The following is an 18,309-nucleotide window of genomic DNA, read 5'->3' as shown; positions in this document are numbered from 1 at the left end:
TTATAACAACCCAGAAAAGGTGCTAAAATACATGAATTTGACCTCTATGATCTGATGTAATAATACCATGGGATAATAATAATAAAAAAATTATTATTATCAAACAACTCTCTCTCTCTCTAAATTATTTAAAACATAGTCAATATACAAATTAATTATTAATTGGTAACTATTAAATATTATTTAATTAACTATTCTAAATTAATTGGTGCTCCACTGCTTACTTTCATTCTGTTCGACTCTGTCCCTCCATAGGCAACCATCTTACTATCCATTATCAACCACTGCAATTTATGAAAAACCCATGTGATGCAGTCAACTGTATTCAGGTTTAAAATGAAGTAATATTACAGTGTAGCCATTACTTTGGCCAACTCAACTGTTACTTTATTGCAAAATACAAACAGATTATTAAGACAAAACCGAAATACAATCATTTTGTGAAGTTTTATATCATTACCCATTCACTCCAGAATTTTTATCCAACTTTTCCAAGACTTACAAAAAACTGTCATATATGTAGCACTCCTCCATTTTAACAATAGGATTAACTACATTATCCTCTTTCCATCCCTTCAAAACCATGACAGTGTTACAACTAAAATTAAGCAACCAATTCCTCTGCACACTCCATTCACATATATATGTTGACGTACCATCCAACAGTGCTGTATATCGGCAATACCTTTAATAAGTCTAGCTTATTCACCTTGTTCTCACATCTACTCTTTTAGCATAACATTTCCATTCTGATGAAATACAGTGATGTAAAAGTTGTTCATTTTCTCTCTGCAGATTCATTTTCTTATAATTTGCATTTGTCAGAGGTATTCTTTAATAATTAATCATCCTTTTTTTTTCCCCACATAATAAAAGAGATTCCTACAATTTCCTCTGGCATGCGCAACTTATTTCTCTCTTATAATATAACCATGTGCCTTCATTTCATCATACTTTGCCACTCTCCTTGTAATCTATATAGTACATGCAACTTTCCATCATACTTTTTCTCCACATCATTATACAGAGTCCAAAAAAATGTATACATACTTCAGCAAAAGAAAAACCTGCAAAAAATTGCAATACTGAATTTATACAGACATAAAGGGATGAATACAAGTTACCTTTGACTTCTACAATTAATGACGTGCTCAAGGTGGTTACCATTAGCGTTCAGATACTTATTATTACGGCAAACTACTGCTTGGGCAATGTTGGTCAAAGTGTCCAGTGGGATTGCTGCGCATGCCGTTTCAATTTCTTTCCGAAGAGCCACCGTTGTAGCTGGTTTTCTACGATACACTACATCCTTTAGAGTCCCCATAGGTAGAAGTCCAAGGGTGTTAAATCACAAGAACGTGGGGGGGAACCCAACTGAACCTCTTTGTCCTATCCACTGTCCCTGCAAACTCTCATCAAGGTAAGCTCTCACATCTTGGTGGTGGTGGTGTGGTGGTGCACTATCTTGTTGGAAAAGAAATTGATCATTCCCATAGTGTGCATGAATGGCAGGTAGAATGGATGTGCATAGCATATCTAGGTACACTTGACTAGTAACAGTACCTTCAAAGAAGAATGGTCCTATTAAACCCCTAGATGACAAACCACACCAGACATTGAGCCCAAGTAAATTGACTGCCTTGTCCACATGAATGCCTGGATTTTCTTGAGCCCAGTAAACACAATTATGCCAATTCACTGTTCCATTAAGATTAAATTGTGCTTCATCAGACAAAAACATCTTCCTCACAAACTCCTCATCTACTGTGTTGAAACCACTCACAATAGTATATTCTTTGATCAGGATCATCTTCATTCATTGCATGTAATAATCTGGGATGTAAACTTTCCATTTAGCTGCTTTAAGAATGCACCGTATGCTTGACTTGCTAACTCCTGTCTCATGTGCAAGTTGCATGGTAGACTTCTGTGGTGAGCGTGTAAACTGTTTCAACACCATAGCCGAACTTGTTGCTATGTGAGGCCCCCCCGGATTTCCCCCCCCCCTTTTTTGTGCACATCACACACACACACACGGTGCCATGTGTCTCAAACTTATCACAAATAAGTGCAATTGTCAGGCATGTTGGAGGTTGTATTGTAAACTCACGCCTCCATTGTTGTTGAACTTCACCAACATTCTCAAATTTGAAATACCACTTTAAAATGGTCTTGCATCCCCCGAACGACAATTGTGCCTCAGCCATTTTGTTTGACTGTCCTACTGGTCACGTGTCGATGCTAGTATTCATGTGAGTAACAACAACTTTTGAGAGACTATCATACCACACATTGCTACCATAATCTGATTCAACTTTGGAAAACAGTCCACAGATGACATCTGTTAAATAGTGTATACATTTTTTTTGATGGACTCGGTATATTTATGCAGTTTTTAATTAATGATTTAGCAACTGGGAATCATTCTTAAGAGCAACTGAAAAACATAATGCACAATTTCATTCCCTCATATTGGAGGATAAACTGGATGAAAGCTATTCCATCCTATCTGTCCTTCCAATTCTAGGAATGAATCCACAGTGTCTATGAATGAAATTAAAATAATCTCCAAGTACTACTGATTTCTATTTCTTCCAATTGATTTCTCATCATATGGTATTGTTTCAAGCTGATTTTGAAGTTGTCATGGTTCTCACAGGTGGCATGCCTACTCACTATTTCTTGTACTTCTTAAGTGAAACGTGTATATTGTGACCACCTACCATCTCTTGAATGAGAACTGATTTCTATCTTTCTCCAACTTTTTTTTATGTGAATCTGACCCACAAGAGGTTGTAACACTATAGCGTATTAGTACTGTGAGTGGGATAGAGATTATTATTATTGCACCCTCCATGGAGTCGGCAGACTCATCATAGAGATAATCTTATTAATTAATAATCTTAATAATTAAAATCATATTAATAATTAGATAATCTACAAACCCTGCTATAGAAACTAAAAAAGAAACAACAGTTTAGTCATCCAACAAACAGGATGAAGAACTTACAGTGGGTAATGAAATTCATCTGTCATATAAAGACATTTGGTTAATGATATTTACTTTAAGAGTAATAGCATGGAAATGAAATGAAGATGTAGGATGTCCATCTCATTCGTGATTAAAGAATGTGATCACAAATGAGGAGATGGCCATCAGATCGAATACTCTTGATCCTTAAGTCCTCTCTGTCACATGTCAGTGAAGATAATTATTCCTCAGCCAGCCATCTATAAACTCCTTTCCTTCCTTCCTTTCACATGTTTTTTATAGTTGACATCCTTGTAGCTGAAACCTTCCATAAGTTCCCTAATATGTCATTCCCTAAAACTAATTTGTCAAAACACATTCATCATACTTCACACCAACAGATATATCTCAGTTTCCATTAAAACAATCTCCTTGGAAACAAATCTGAACATTAGAGAAAAAATTTCTCCACTGAATTAACTTTAATAATTAACTGTTTAGCTTAAGAAATATCTAATACACATTAATAAGTAAATTAATTCAATGCTGTTTAAATTAATCTACAAAACTAATGCAACTTACACATCCATCCTCGGTAAGCAAGTAGAATCCTTAGTAAATACTGGCGAACATACATCAAGATGGAAAAAAACGTAAATCCAACTACACAGGATATAATCACAGCTCTCAGAGTTTTAGGAATTCCTAAGAAACAAGGATGGTTCTGACAATCAGATAAGCAAATACAAAAAAAAATATAATTACAATGATTAATGAAAATAAATATAATATTTGCTGTGAAAATTTATGTTGCTGCAATAAAAACACCTTAACTCACAAAATGAAATTAACTTCCCTACCGGCGAGGTGGGTGAAACAGTGAGACCAAATGGCACTTCTTATCCACGTTATACAATGGATGTTACAGAATTGTATCCAGATTTAGCTTTACCTCTACACACGTCATGGCCGGCTGGTGGGTTAAAAGAAACATGGTTTAGTTAAATTTATTTAATATTTTATAGATAATATTTCTCTAACATAACACAAGCATCCCTCAAGGGAACCTGAAAATCCCTAGATGGCAAATCCCTGAGTGGCAGATAGGGAAATCCTCTGAGATATGAGCAGTAGGAAGGAAATGACATACCTCCAGTGGACCAAAAGGCAACAGCAATAGCATAGTACATCTGATCCATAGTAGACAGTTGGAAACAGCATCAGTTCCCCATGTTATGGGCAGCTGAATGAACCATTAAGGTTGGTTGGATGAGTGTCAATGCACTGAGCATAAAAATGAAACAACTGAAATTTATTGCACCATGATCGTACAAAGGGAAACGTACAACACACTGGCTCAGATGTTGCTTGGATAAACAAGGTCTGTGTAATCAACTGAGTGACTTAAGTTGGATCAGCAAGTCAACTACTGAAAGAAGCACAATGAAAGTAAAATTAGCGAGAGGCATATTCTCAGTAAGAACATGAAATGTCCATATTTTACGGGCTCCTGGAAAGCTAGATTTGCTTTGCAAGGAGATAGAGCAATACTGTTACATCATCCTTGGATTAGCAGATATGTGCTTGATAGAGTCCAGGGAGATGAACAGTGAATGACTCATCTAGTCTGGTCTGGGAATGGTACAAGACTTGAAGCTGGGATTGGATTCATTCTCAGTAAAAAAGGATGAGAAGCATTATTAGGAGACAAGCTAGAAAATGAAATAATGACAAAGGCAAGATTTGAAGCAAGAGCATTTAACATCACAATGGTCTAAGTCTATTCGTCCTTCAGAAAATGGGTGAATAGACTAGAAACAATTGTGGAATTAGTACCAAAGAGAGAAAGATGTACTGATCATAGAAGGAAATAGAAATGTCAAGATTGAAATGGCCAATCAGGGATGGGAAAGCATAAGAAAGCATAACAGGTAAATACTGATATGGAGAAATAATGAAAGAGGAGAAAGAATACTTGAATTTGCCTTGATGCATGACACAGTAATCTGCAATACAAAATTTCAGCAAAAAAAGACTGTAGAAAGTGGACGTGGCAAACACTTGATGGAAGAACAAAGAACATGCTACTCACAAGCAAGAGATGGGCCACATCAGTCCAGCAGCGTCAAACATTTTAAGATGCAGACATGGAATCAGATCACAAATTAGTAATTGCCAATATCAAGTTGAATTCAAATGACAAGAGACAGCACAGTTTCAAAGACAAAGAGCAAGGAAATTGCAGGAAAAGTGTACAAGAAAGTTCTTGAGGAAGAACTGAAATCCATTATTAGAAAAAGAACCAGAAGATATGATCAATAAAGTGGCATCTGCAATTACGAGGGCTGTTCGATAAGTCCGTGCAAAGTCTTAAAAAAAAGCTTGATAAACATTATGGTGAGTCTGCACCTTCGATTAGAACAATTTAGAAGTGGTGCTTGTATTCATATGGCAACTTTCGAAGTGGCCATATGCGCACAAGTGATGATGAACGTTCTGGACGCCCTGTTGAGGTAACTACTCCAGAAATTATTGAAAAAATCCATCATATGGTGATTGATGATATAAGAGTGAAGGTGTGTGAAATTTCTAAGGCTCTGGGCATCTCGAATGACCGTGTACATAATATTTTACATGAACATTTACATACGAGAAAACTATCAACAAGATGGGTGCCATGTTTGCTCACACTGAATCAAAAGCGTCAACCTGTGAACTGTTGCAAGGACAGCTTGAAGCTGTTTCAACGGAATCCAGAGGAATTTTTGCATCGTTTCGTAATAGTGGACAAAACATGGATTCATCACTACCAGCCTGAGACCAAGGAACAGTCAAAACAATGGGGTGCAAGCGGGGAATCTTGCAGATTCCCCGCTTGCAACCCATTGCAACCCATTGAAATTGTTTTGTGCAACCCGCACAAAACAATTATGCGTCTTTGATGGATCGTTTAAATAATGAAATAAAGGAAAAATGATCACACTTGGCGAAAAAGAAGATTCGTTTTTATGACGACAACGAAGCCACTCACTCTTCTGCAATTATGACCGCAAAATTGTTCGATTTATGCTAGTCCTTTCACATCCCCCCCCCCCCAATCTCCAGATTTGGCTCCCAAGGACTACTATCTGTTTCCAAACATGAAAAAAAAGGCTGGCAAGAAATAGATTTTCATCAAACGATGAGGTGATTGCCGAAACAACTGCCTATTTTGAAGAGTTGGAAAAATCATACTATATGGACAGGATCAAAAAACTTGAGCGACGTTGAACTAAGTGTATAGACTTCAAAGGAGACTATGTTGAAAAATAAAAAATGTTTATCGCAAAAAAATTAAGTTTTCTTCATTTCTGCACAGACTTATCGAACAACCCTCGTGAGAGGGCAGGGGAAGAAAATGTCCCAGAAAGATAGATGAGCTGAATTTCACAAAAGACATTCCGGCTAATTCAAGAAAAAACAGAATTAAAGATTAGGAGAGATATTCCTGTGGAAATAAAAGAAAATTATAGAGAGAAATGCAATGAAATAAAATGAAATAAGAAGGTGATAAGAAGAGACAAGAAATGGAGCCCAGAGTAGAGAACCATAAAAGATGAAAAGGGTGAGGTTTCGATGTGTGTGTCTTCTGAACACAGAAGAAACAGCGGAGAGATGGGCAAGATACTACTCCAGGTTATATAACACACACAGAAAGATGCCGAGATCCAAAAGAGGTTAATTGATGAACTGAAGGAAATATCACCACCAAGCAATTTGTAAAGCAGTAAAGCATCTGAAGAACCATAAAAGCCATAGAAATGATGAGATCATTGAGGAGATGCTAAAACATGGTGACAAGATGATGACAGATGAACCAGTTGTATAACACTACATGGGAGCAGCACCATTGCTTTAGCTTTTGTTGCCCAGGGCAGTCCCTGAGTTTGCCACCCCTCTCAATACACTACACCAGAAATACTACAAAAAGTCAAAATGACATAGTAAGGTTCAAAGTGCTGCCCAGGGCGGACTTCCCCCTCCACCCCTCTAGCTACATCACTGCATGGGAGATGAAGAGAAAGCACCAAAAGAATGAGCAAAATCAATTTTAATACCATTCATAAAAAAAAATATCAAAATGGACTGCAAAAATGATAGAACAATTGCCCTGATGAGTTATGTGGGAAAAGTACTTCTCATGATATTAAAAGAAAGAATAAGGAGAATAATGGAGTAATGTCTAGATCAGTGGTCGCCAAAGTGGTCGATATAACATTGTTAGGGGTTGATTCGGGCTCAGGGGTCGATAGAAAAATATAAGACATCATTGTACGGGCAATATTAAATTCCGTAAACTTGGATTACCTCCATCCTGAATGACAACGCAATTAAGAGTGAATCGTGGGAACAGTGACATGAATAGGACCAGTAAGATGGAGCAAGGTCATGAAAATAGTTACGGAGATAACTATTAGCTAACTTAAAATAGTTAAAATGACATATTTACCAATAAACGGATGTCGGTGGTTCCGGCACGGTGGGAGAGGTATTGCAACATGGGCGTGGTTGCTTATGTACTTATACTTGCACGTATTCGATCCCAGTTCTCATTTTTGCGCATCGACATGCAAGTGAGCGTTAATGTTCTAAAATTCATCAACATATATATTATAATTCAATTGTTATTCATTCACGAACTAAACTTCACTGTGTTGAAGAGTTGAGCAGGGCTGGTAATTTTGTACATCCTATATATACCTATAGGAAGATTGTATTATTGTTATTTTGTTATCTAAATTATATTTTATATATTATATATCTCTCCTATCAAATATGTAATGTTAAGAATGACGTCAAAAACATATCCGTTTGACGTTAAGCCAATATAATAATATATACTATATTACACATACAAGAAACACTGTAACTATAAAATAAACAATCTAAAAAACTCACATAAGTGTATTTTCTGCTTGTCCGATTATAATTACGTAATAGTAAAATAGAGGGAGTCAATAAAAAGTAAGAAACTCTTGAAGGGGTCGACGGTCAAAGAAGTTTGGCGACCCCTGGTCTAGTTGATGAGCAAGCATGTTTCAGAAATGACAGGAGTACTATATATCAAATATTAATGTTAAGATTAATTGTAGATAAAGCTCTATATAAAAATATAAATATTCATACCTTCTTTGTTGATTTTCCGAAAGCATGCAACAGCACGTCAGAAAAGCATGGACTGCACTTGAATCTTATAGAGTGGATAGGAACCTGATATATCTATTGTGGAATATCAATGATAATGCAGAGACCACTGTGAGAAACTGTGGAAAACAAAATGGTTCTGAACAACAAGGGGATGAGACAGGGATATCCCTGAGTATTTATATCATGCTTCTGGAAAGAACAGCAAATGTTACAGAGGAGAATGTAAGAGAAATTTCAGTTGTCATTCAATTCAAGTTATGAGAATCAGATAATATAATAATTACTGAAAAAGAACTATAACAAACAGTGATGTAGTGAAGAGGGAAAGAGATATGGGTTGATAATGAACATTGAATAAACTAAAATGAGCAAAATCAATTATATCTGAATGATATTCGAAGTGATCAGGATGAAGAAGTGTAAAGGTCAATGGACATGAGCTGGAAGGGGTTAGGAACTTCACATACATAGCAAGTAACTTGATTCATGATTTAGACTAGTGGTCTAAATCATGAATCAAGCTTTTTTACTTTTAAGTAGCTCGCGTAGTAAGCGAGCTACTTTTCTATAATAAGTTATTCGGTGATCTACTCTCTTATATATAAGTTATTCGCCGATCTACTCTCTTATATATAAGTTATTCGCCGATCTACTCTCTTATTAGATCATGTTCCCCCAACCTGATATCTGATTATGCACAAATAAACAACTAAAAGTAAACAACTAAAAAAAATACACAACTAAAAACTTTATTTGTGTATTAAAAATTTATTTATCACTTTTAATTATTTTAATACGACAAAAAAAAAAAACAAATACATTGGAATAAAATATTTATTTCTCTATTTTGGAAAACCAAAGTTAGAAAACACAACAGATTGATTACAAACTCACAAGTTACAAGAAATGCTAGTCGATTAAAAAAAAAAAAAAAAGAAGTTAATGTGAAATTTAGCATTGTCTCAATTTTTTCATTGACTCAATATTTTCGTATGAATTTACATATTACAAGTCAAATTGATATGAAGTGGTCAATCGCAGACAATCATCCAAATGATGATTTGTAATTTGGTTTCTTAATTGATTTTTTATGACGGTCATATTTGATGAAAAAGTGGATTCTGACAAGTATGTCGATCCGAAACACAACAGAATTTTTCACGCAATATCAGTTAATATTGGGAATTTTTCATGCGCATACTTCCAAATGACTTCATTGTTTATCGATTTTAAATGTAAACTATTCTGAATGTTTATTATCTCAAGTTCTACTTCAGCTTGGTTTATATCAAACAACCCACTAATTTTATTTGAAATTTCTGTGATGTTCAAATTTTCTTGAAATGGATTATTGATAAAAGATATAATCATTTCAGTTTTATTAAATTCTATAAAGCTTGAATTTATTTCTTCCTCAACTAATTCTATTTCACAAATAAATTCGTTTAAATCATAGCAAAGCATTTCTTGATTTTGTTCAAAAAATTTTAATAAGTATGGGAGATGTCTAAATTAGTGATCATTTATGTTTTTCTTTAATAAAAGTAAGTATTTTATTGAACTTTTATCATTTTGTTTAATTTTTAATTGACATGTTTATTGAACTTAACATGTCAATTAAATTTTTATCTTCATCTTGTAACTCTAAATTTAAATTGCTTAATTTTGTACAGAAATCTACTAAAATGACAAGTGTAACAACCATCTTTTATCACTCAATTGTGGATAAATATCTCCTTTTTCATCAAGAAAATATTTTATATCGTTAATTAATACAAGAAATCTTTCTAAAAATTGACTTCTGCTGAGCAAACGAACATTATTGTACAACAGAAGTTCCCTATCATCATATGCCTGTAATTTAAATAACCGCCATTGCAGGGCTTTTCCTCAAACAGAATTTACAATTTTAAATGTAATATCCAAAACATCTTTTGTGTTTAATCTTTTACTACACAGTACTTGTTGGTGAATAATACAGTGGTACGTTAAAAAATGTGGATAATTTTCATCGTTTATGAAATGAAGCCTGATTTATTACCTATCATTGCAGGAGCACCAACAGTAGTAATAGACACAAGTTTAAAAAGCAGAAGTTTGTGTTGTTTCACAAATTCATCAAATGCCGAAAAAATGTCTTCTCCCCTAGTCCTTCCCAATAATGCAGGCCTGCACAACTTGATTGTCTTTGAGGGCCAAACCCAACTTGGACCACCTGACCAAGGGCCAGGTCACTTCAGATCTAGAATCTTAGACTAGTCCACCGCAGCTAAACGTAAGTAAATTTGTTCGTAGGTCTACCGTAAATACCAATTAATATGCATATTTAAATTTTTTAGAGAGTTACAATTAAAATTATAATCAAAATGATTTACAAACAGATATAGTTGCAAAATTTCTCAATAAAAACCACTCAAACATAAACACAAAGTTTACTAATAATTTCATTGAGAATATCACACTTATTCTCAGTGAAATATCAGTGACTGAATGTCACAATGTAACATTCAGAATGTCACAATGTGACACATTGCATTTCTTTGTTGCCACTATTTTATCAAAGTTTGGGTCACGTTTGAAGTGGCCGTTCTTAATATGGCCTCTAAATTGATATCACTTAAAGATAAACGCTGTTTGGTTTTGTTCAAGTTCATGACCGAAAATGTTTGTTCACAAGTATATGTCCTCCCAAACATACAAAATATCTGGTAGGCAGTATCCAAGAAACTTTTAAATTTATCCTGATCCAGAATAGAATAAAATTCTTATAAAGTACTCTCCATATGCTTGACCCGATAGTTTCAGAACACTAGAGATTAATAACTTCCATCTGAAGTTCAACAGGTAGATTTCCTGCTTCGACAGAAAATGGATCCTCAATCACTTTTATGCAGACTTCATCTTCATTACTCAATGGCATTCTTTTCTGAAACTCCTCACTTACAAGGGATATGTGCTTATATTTTCCACCCACCATTGAATGATATTCTGATGGAATATTCTGTCAACAAGTTAAGGAATGTGATATATCCCCCTTAGCAAGTTGATTTCAAACAAACTTAATTTCATTTCGAATGCCTTTATGAGAGACATTAACTGAAAAACAAACTTATTTTTTTCCTTGAAGCTGTAAGTTAAGGTCATTCAAGTGACCCAAAATGTCACACAAGAAAAATAAATCTTGATTCTATTCTTCATCCATTATTTCTGGGAATTTTTCCATATCTTCTTGAGATTCCAAAAATTCAACTAGTTCATTTTTTAGAATGACAAAGCGTGACAAAACTTTACCGCGGCTCAACCAACATACATTAGTGTGGTATGGTAGATCCCCGTACTCGGCATCATTTTCTTCTAGAAATGCCTGAAACATGTTTCAAACCCCGAGCTCGAATATAGTTGACCAGAGCAAATACTACTTTAATCACATCATCAAACTGCAAAACCTTTGAACATAACACCTGCTGATGAATTAGACAGTGAAATTTTGTCAATGGTTTACCTGCATACTGTTCAATAAATGTTACAACACCAACATTTTTTCCACACATAGATGGGGCACCATCAGTGAAAACTGCTACTAAATTGTTGAAATTTAAGGATAGTTTTTCGGTTACACACATTTACATTTTCTGCGATCTCCTTTCCTGTTGTTCTTCCTTTCATTGAACACAAAAAAGCAAGCTCCTCTGTCACCTCAAAATTCTTATTAACGCCTGTTACATATATTAAAAACTGTGCAGTATCTTTCAGGTCAGTACTTTCATCCATAGCAAGCGAATAATAGACAAATTTACTAGCTGATTTTTGCAGGTTATCTTGAAGATCCTAGGCAATATCAGCCACCCTGCGCTGAACAGTCAAATGGGACAAACTGATGTTTTCAAAATTATTTTTCTTATCAGGACAAAATTCGGAAACGGCAATCATCGGACACTTTTTTATCAACTCTCCCTCAGTAAATAATTTGACAGCACAAACTATTTCTTGTGATATTTTTAAGCTTGCCTTTGTGGCAACTTTATTTGCAGATGTCACTTTTTTAAAGGCTTGTTGCTCACCACTTAGGACTTTCAATACCTTTGCTGCTTTTACTTGCTTTTCACTTGCATCCAACTTGCCAAGGTTAGGATGTATCGATTCAAAATGCCGTCTCAGATTGTACTCTTTCGGCACAGCGATAGATTCCCTGCAAACAATGCACACTATTTTGTTCTTAAACAATGTAAAAAAAAATTTGTTTGTCCACTCAGGGTTAAATGCTCAGTGTTCTGAATCTATTTTACGCTTTTTACTTAAGCTCATTGTGTCGAGATTGACAATATTAATTACAAAAAAACTAATGATGAAAAACTCACAATAATGCAGGTTATGATAACAGTTATGTAATGTATTGCTCCAGCTATCACATCATCACGGAGATATAACTTTGAATTTCTCTGCAGCGACATTAGCATTAACAAAACCTCGAAGCAATTGTAATAATTTGTTATTAAATATGACAGTGGGAATAACTCCAAATGCAATTTATTGTCGAGTTGAAAGAAACATGATTGTGACATTAATCGCATGAACGTAAACATGCAGCCTCAGTAAAAATTTAATTCAACACTAGGAAAAAATCGTCTAATTTCATATTCCTCCGTATGAGTAAATAATTCAATCAAGCAGACGGGCCAAAATAAATAGCATTGCGGGCCGCATGTTGTGCAGGCCTGCAATAATATTATAATTTTCAAAAGTTCTTCTTTACTTGAATAATCTTGAAATACCATGTGAATAAATACCATTAACTGAGCAATATCAGTGAAGTCGTTTGATTCATCAAATTGTAATGAAAATGCAACACACTGGTGAATGTCTAACATTAACCTGGCCTGGCCTGGAAACTTTTCTCCAGCAATTGGAACTCTTCCTTTCGGCAATTTGAAACCTTCTCTGCGGCCTAGAAGTAGTCTCTCTCTAGCGACTTCTCTTCTCGAACAGAGAATCCCCTTTCTGGAAGCAGAAAACTTCTCTCTCAAGCAACGTGGATCCGGGCAGTCTCTCTGATGCCGACTTTGGACCGGGCGGCCTCCTCTCTGACAGCAATTCTGGAACCGGAACCCCTTCTGCTTGCTTCAGTCCCTTTTTATTAGGCCTCTTCTGAGCCCTTGCATGAAGTTTGGCAACCCACAAAGAATCGGTATGAGTCTTTCATCTTAAGTTTCAAGTTCAGCATGCCTTTTGTTCTCCTCCGCTTTCTTTTGATTGTAAGTTGCTGGCCATTAGAAAGTTGTTTGAACTCTGACTGACTTCGGAGATGTTTACACTTAGAGCCTGCAAGTCTTTCTCATACATACAAGTTTCAATAACAATCTTTCTAATGCCGCCATGTACAGCTTGGCAACAAAAACATTGCCTTTGTTTTTAACACTCTAACATATTCTTATTAAAGCAGTATATACAGTTAGCTTCAAAAGTGTTATTTACAAAAACATCTAATACAAACTATACCGAGACAAGCAAAGTTTATTTTTTCAATATTCACATGGGACTTAACCTAAGTAAAAAATCGATGTAACGTGCTTTGGAATATTTAATATTTAAGCTACAATCGAGTTATTACACTTTGCTTATCATCGTATTCACTCGGCTCGCTGTTTGACTTCCACTGATCCAAATTAATTCATTAACCCAGACTTATAAGAAAATTACTGATTTGACAATTTTAACAAAAAATAAACAATAGCAATACACTTAAAGCAAATTAAAAATAATACAAAATAATGATAAATAAATATTATGTTTTCAGTTTTAATTAAATTTGTAAATAAGGAGGAATACACAAGAGATTGACCAAAAATCGCTCCGCAATCGACGGGTTGAACACCCCTGATTTAAATTGTAGAAGGCAGATAAGATCTCAGATAAAAGCACAGGAAAGCATCTGCAGGTAATGGATAAAGTAAAGCAGTGAACCTTGATATAAATATGAGAGCACTGAAAATATGCATATTCACAAGGACTCTCTATTCACAATGTGAAACATGTTTGATGGTCAAAGACTCTGTGAAGCAAATACTGGCATCTAAAAGTATGAATTGGATGGATGCAAAATGTAATAAATGAAAAACTCTATAGAAAAATGCATTTGAAAGAGAATCAATGTAAAAAAATAATTAGAAGGAAGAAACTTGCACTTTTCTGGACATATCTGCATGATGAATGAAGGACAGCAAAGGAATAAAAACCTTGATGTTCAGTACCTTGATGGAGAGCATAAACAGAAGAGAAGTGGATAGGTGATGTAAAGGAATTGTGTGAAAGTGTTCAGCCACCTGGCAATGGACAGAAAGGAATGGCAGAATAATAGTGAAAACAACATCAGGCACAATGGACATTGATAATGAACATATGAAACATCTGAACACAAAGAAGAGAGAAACCATGAATGAAGATTCAAATCAAGTACGGTAGACAATTTGCTGGAAACAGAAAGTGATCTCTCTGACTCTCACACTTTTTATTGGCAATTAGCCAATAATTATTGCTAAATGTGATTAAACCAAAAAAAAGATACTGTAATTCTATAGAACAGCCCTGATGAAGAATTGTTGGATATTTTTTTACACCATCTCAAATTGAAGTTAACAAATAGGTAATCAATATTTCTGGTTCACACTCACTACTGATGAAGCTTTGGCCAAATGCATAATTACTTTTAAACCAATATCCATTTTCTAGTTGTATGATTAATATTCAGAGAGATATCTGTGATATTTCTACTGTTTAGTTTAGCAATTAGTTTTCCAAGTTTTGTGCAGAGCTAATTTCCACAACCAAAACATTACTAAAAATAAATTTTTAGCTACTTGAAGGATAGCATAAAACAGCAAAATTCTTATTAAGAGGCAAACAAATGAAAAGAAACATGCCTGTCATCATTAACATTACAGGAAAATGTCTCTCATTATGTGACAGATCCACTTTATAAATTGCTTTTTAATAATCCAACAAAATCATAAAACAAAAATTCAAATAGATGAATGATAAGAATTTCCACTACCTGTATGAGAAACTTGCTTACTAGAATACTTATAGTGTCTTGAAGTGAAAAAGTCACAGAATTCCAACCCACAGTGATAATATACAAAAGGTTTACAACATTTTAGGGCATGGGATTCACATAAAATAATGATAATTTTGAAATAAATTCACCACAAAATGGATTTTTTTTAATATTTTTGTTTATCCTTCTTATATCAAAGATGTGGATTCTATTTCCAAATTTAAGGACACAAAAACAACTCAAAATGACATAATGGTGAAGATGATGTTATATTTCTGATCATTAATATGACATTACAGAATACTCATGAACAAGGTGAAGAAATATTCTCCTGATATTATCAAACCTACAGAATTCATCATACATTCTAGTTATTTCACAAACACAGTCAAATTTACTAAACAAATGAAAGGTACTATTATAGGAATTCCCTATTTCACCAAACTTAACAAATTTCTATATGGTTGAGGAATAGATGATTACAAATATATTTACACAACCTCTTATAGTTCGCCCACCGATTAGAGATCCCTCGATTACACTTCTGCGCATGTAAGAAAAAGGAGAATCCATTCCAATAATAGGGTAATCAATCGATGAGTTTGTTTATTATTACAGGTCTGAAAATTTAGCTTTTCTTTTACGAACATTGTAGTTTTTAAAGTGTAACTATTTTGCTTGTATAACAGTTGGAAAAATGTATGTAGAGTATTAACAAAATTAAAAAAGGTATAGCGTAAAACAAAAATTTAACTAAGTTTATTTTTAAGAAAGTTTTCCATAAAATAAAAATAATTATACAGAAAAACAGAAATTTTTTCAAATGAACTTAGATATTGTAAACTTAGTTGAGAGAACTGAGACACTTTAATGTCCTAAACCGATTAATTATTTATGACTTGTTGTGACTCTTTTAACAAACCCATGCAAAAAAATGTTGGAAAAAAAATACCATTATCAAATCCTTTTAATCTTCAGAGTCATCTGAATCGGTGTCCGAATCACCATCGCTTTCACTTAAACTGATCACCAAAGGTTCACATAATTCTTTGATAATTCCATCTCTATCCCAATATATATTTTCCAATGAGGTGACATGAGAGCAATATTTTCCCCAGTTTTGAACTGTAATACTTTCAATCGCCTGTTCTGAAAGCTTAAAAAGTTTCGACATGTCAATATCTCCAGTTACGTTGCAATGGCAAATGAAATTTTTCACTTCTGCCCAAACATACTCAATAGCATTAATATCGCAATGATATGGTGGTAGCCTCAAAGCTAGAAATCCATGCTCTTTGAGCATCATGTCGAATTTAAATAGTTTAGTTGTGGGCAAGTTTCTATTGACCAAATTAAGCAATTCAATTTTTTGCATATCTGAGGAATGAGAAATGTTATTTGCAGAGAGCCAATCCATAAGAACTTGCTTCTTATTAGACAAATTTGGAACTTTGTTTAATCGAATAGAGTAATATGAAGCATTATCAATTATAACAACAGCATTTTTAGGAAGGTTTGGAATCAGTTTTTCTTCTGCCCACTTTTCGAAGATCGTAGAAATCATTTGCCCATGGTAATCTCCAGTAGTTGAATTGGATTTGTATAGTAAGTTTGAATTTGGTAAAAAACCCATTTCTCCACCCGCACACAAAATTATTATGCGCCGTGAGGCATTTCCGGTTTGTAGCACTCCACATTCTTCTTTAGACTGCCAACATTTTCCATAAGTTAAATTACTATCAATAAAAGTTTCATCTAGATACACAATTGGTTTTTTCTCCTCCCAGAAACGTCTTATTGCTCTCAAATACTGCGTTCTAGATAAAACAATGTCACTTCGCTCCATGGTAAGTTTCCTTTTATACTGGGACTTTTTAAAACAAAATCCGATTTCATGAAGTATTTTCCTTAAAGTTTCTCTTTGCCAAGGAAAATTAATTTTTTCTTTAAGCGCAGGAATCAATTTCGAAGGTTGGCACTCTTTTCTCGACCACGTAAAATTCGTGAATAGTTCTTATAACGTCTACATCAAAATCATTCAAAGCTACGGTTTCGATGGTTTTCTTTACTCTGACGATTTTTTTTTAGGAGATTTAAATTTTGGCTTACCTTCACCTTTTGATTCCCTAAGAATTCTTTTAACAGTCGACCCCGATACACCCGCAATTGCACTTGCACGTTTTATGACTTGAGAAAGGGGAACAAGGAGACGATTCTTTTTTGCAGAATGTCAGCACATTATTCAATTTTCTTTTGCAAGAGCTACTGAAACGTTTAACAATAGAACTTGTTGACTGTACTGGATCCATCATACAAATTAATAATAAAAAAATAATGCAAAAAAGCGACAATAAAAATCAAGCTAGTACTAGTACAGTGACAGGCAAGAAAGCACGCGATTTCGCATGTTGGCAATCAATTCGTACATCCTTCATCAGCATGAATCGACTATTCTTTGCAAAATGCCAAGGAGAGATCTACAAACGGTGGGCGAACTATACCTCTTCTTTCATAAATTAATGATGATGTGTTTGCATCACTCTGAAAAGAAACTCTGAATTTTCTTTAACAAGATAAACAGTATTCATTTTTATAAGGAACAGCATATGTTGTAAGACTTATTCAAAATAAAAACATCAAAAATCAGTGCTGATATAACAGCATTTTTAATTATGCAACTTCAGCTGATGTGGATCTTATTAAGTTCAACTATACTTGGAATTAGCACTTTTAAAGGCCTCTTTCATTAAATTTATAAAGGGTTGTAAAATGATGACCGTTCAGCAAAAGTAGTTTCTATTAAAGCCAATTTTTTTTATCTAGATTTAAAAATCAGAATAATATTTATTTGGGGGGGGAGGGGGAATCAAGTAAAATACACTATACAGCTTAATATTAGAGTCTCCATAGCTCTAATAATAAGCATATAGGCAAAGTCTTTTGGTCAGAAAGACCAAGGTTCGATTCTCATCCATGACGTGAGGAACCTTTATCTGGTCTCTTTTGACTAAAGTTAAGTTAGCCAGTCTCATATGGAGGTAGGAGATTTTTCACCAAGAAAGTTGGGTTTTTCATCTCCCAGAACAGTCAAACCAGCCCA

General features: G+C 34.4%; 1 protein-coding gene across 1 annotated transcript in view; it reads right to left on the bottom strand.

The window, feature by feature from the left end:
• Positions 1-18,309, bottom strand: part of LOC150098962 (carnitine O-palmitoyltransferase 1, liver isoform-like) — a 231,157-nt gene that overhangs the window by 164,992 nt on the left and 47,856 nt on the right. The window contains exon 4 of the mRNA XM_090405781.1: positions 3,554-3,676. Within this exon, the coding sequence (XP_090261907.1) occupies positions 3,554-3,676 (123 nt within the window). The remainder of the gene's footprint in view (positions 1-3,553; positions 3,677-18,309) is intronic.

Source organism: Typopeltis vanoorti, chromosome 15 (genome assembly GCF_054136105.1).
Source record: "Typopeltis vanoorti isolate ZY-2024b chromosome 15, IOZ_Tvanoo_1.0, whole genome shotgun sequence".
Lineage (NCBI taxonomy): Eukaryota > Metazoa > Arthropoda > Arachnida > Uropygi > Thelyphonidae > Typopeltis > Typopeltis vanoorti.
The sequence above is the reverse complement of the archived record's forward strand: the minus strand, read 5'-3'. Positions and strand labels throughout refer to the sequence as shown.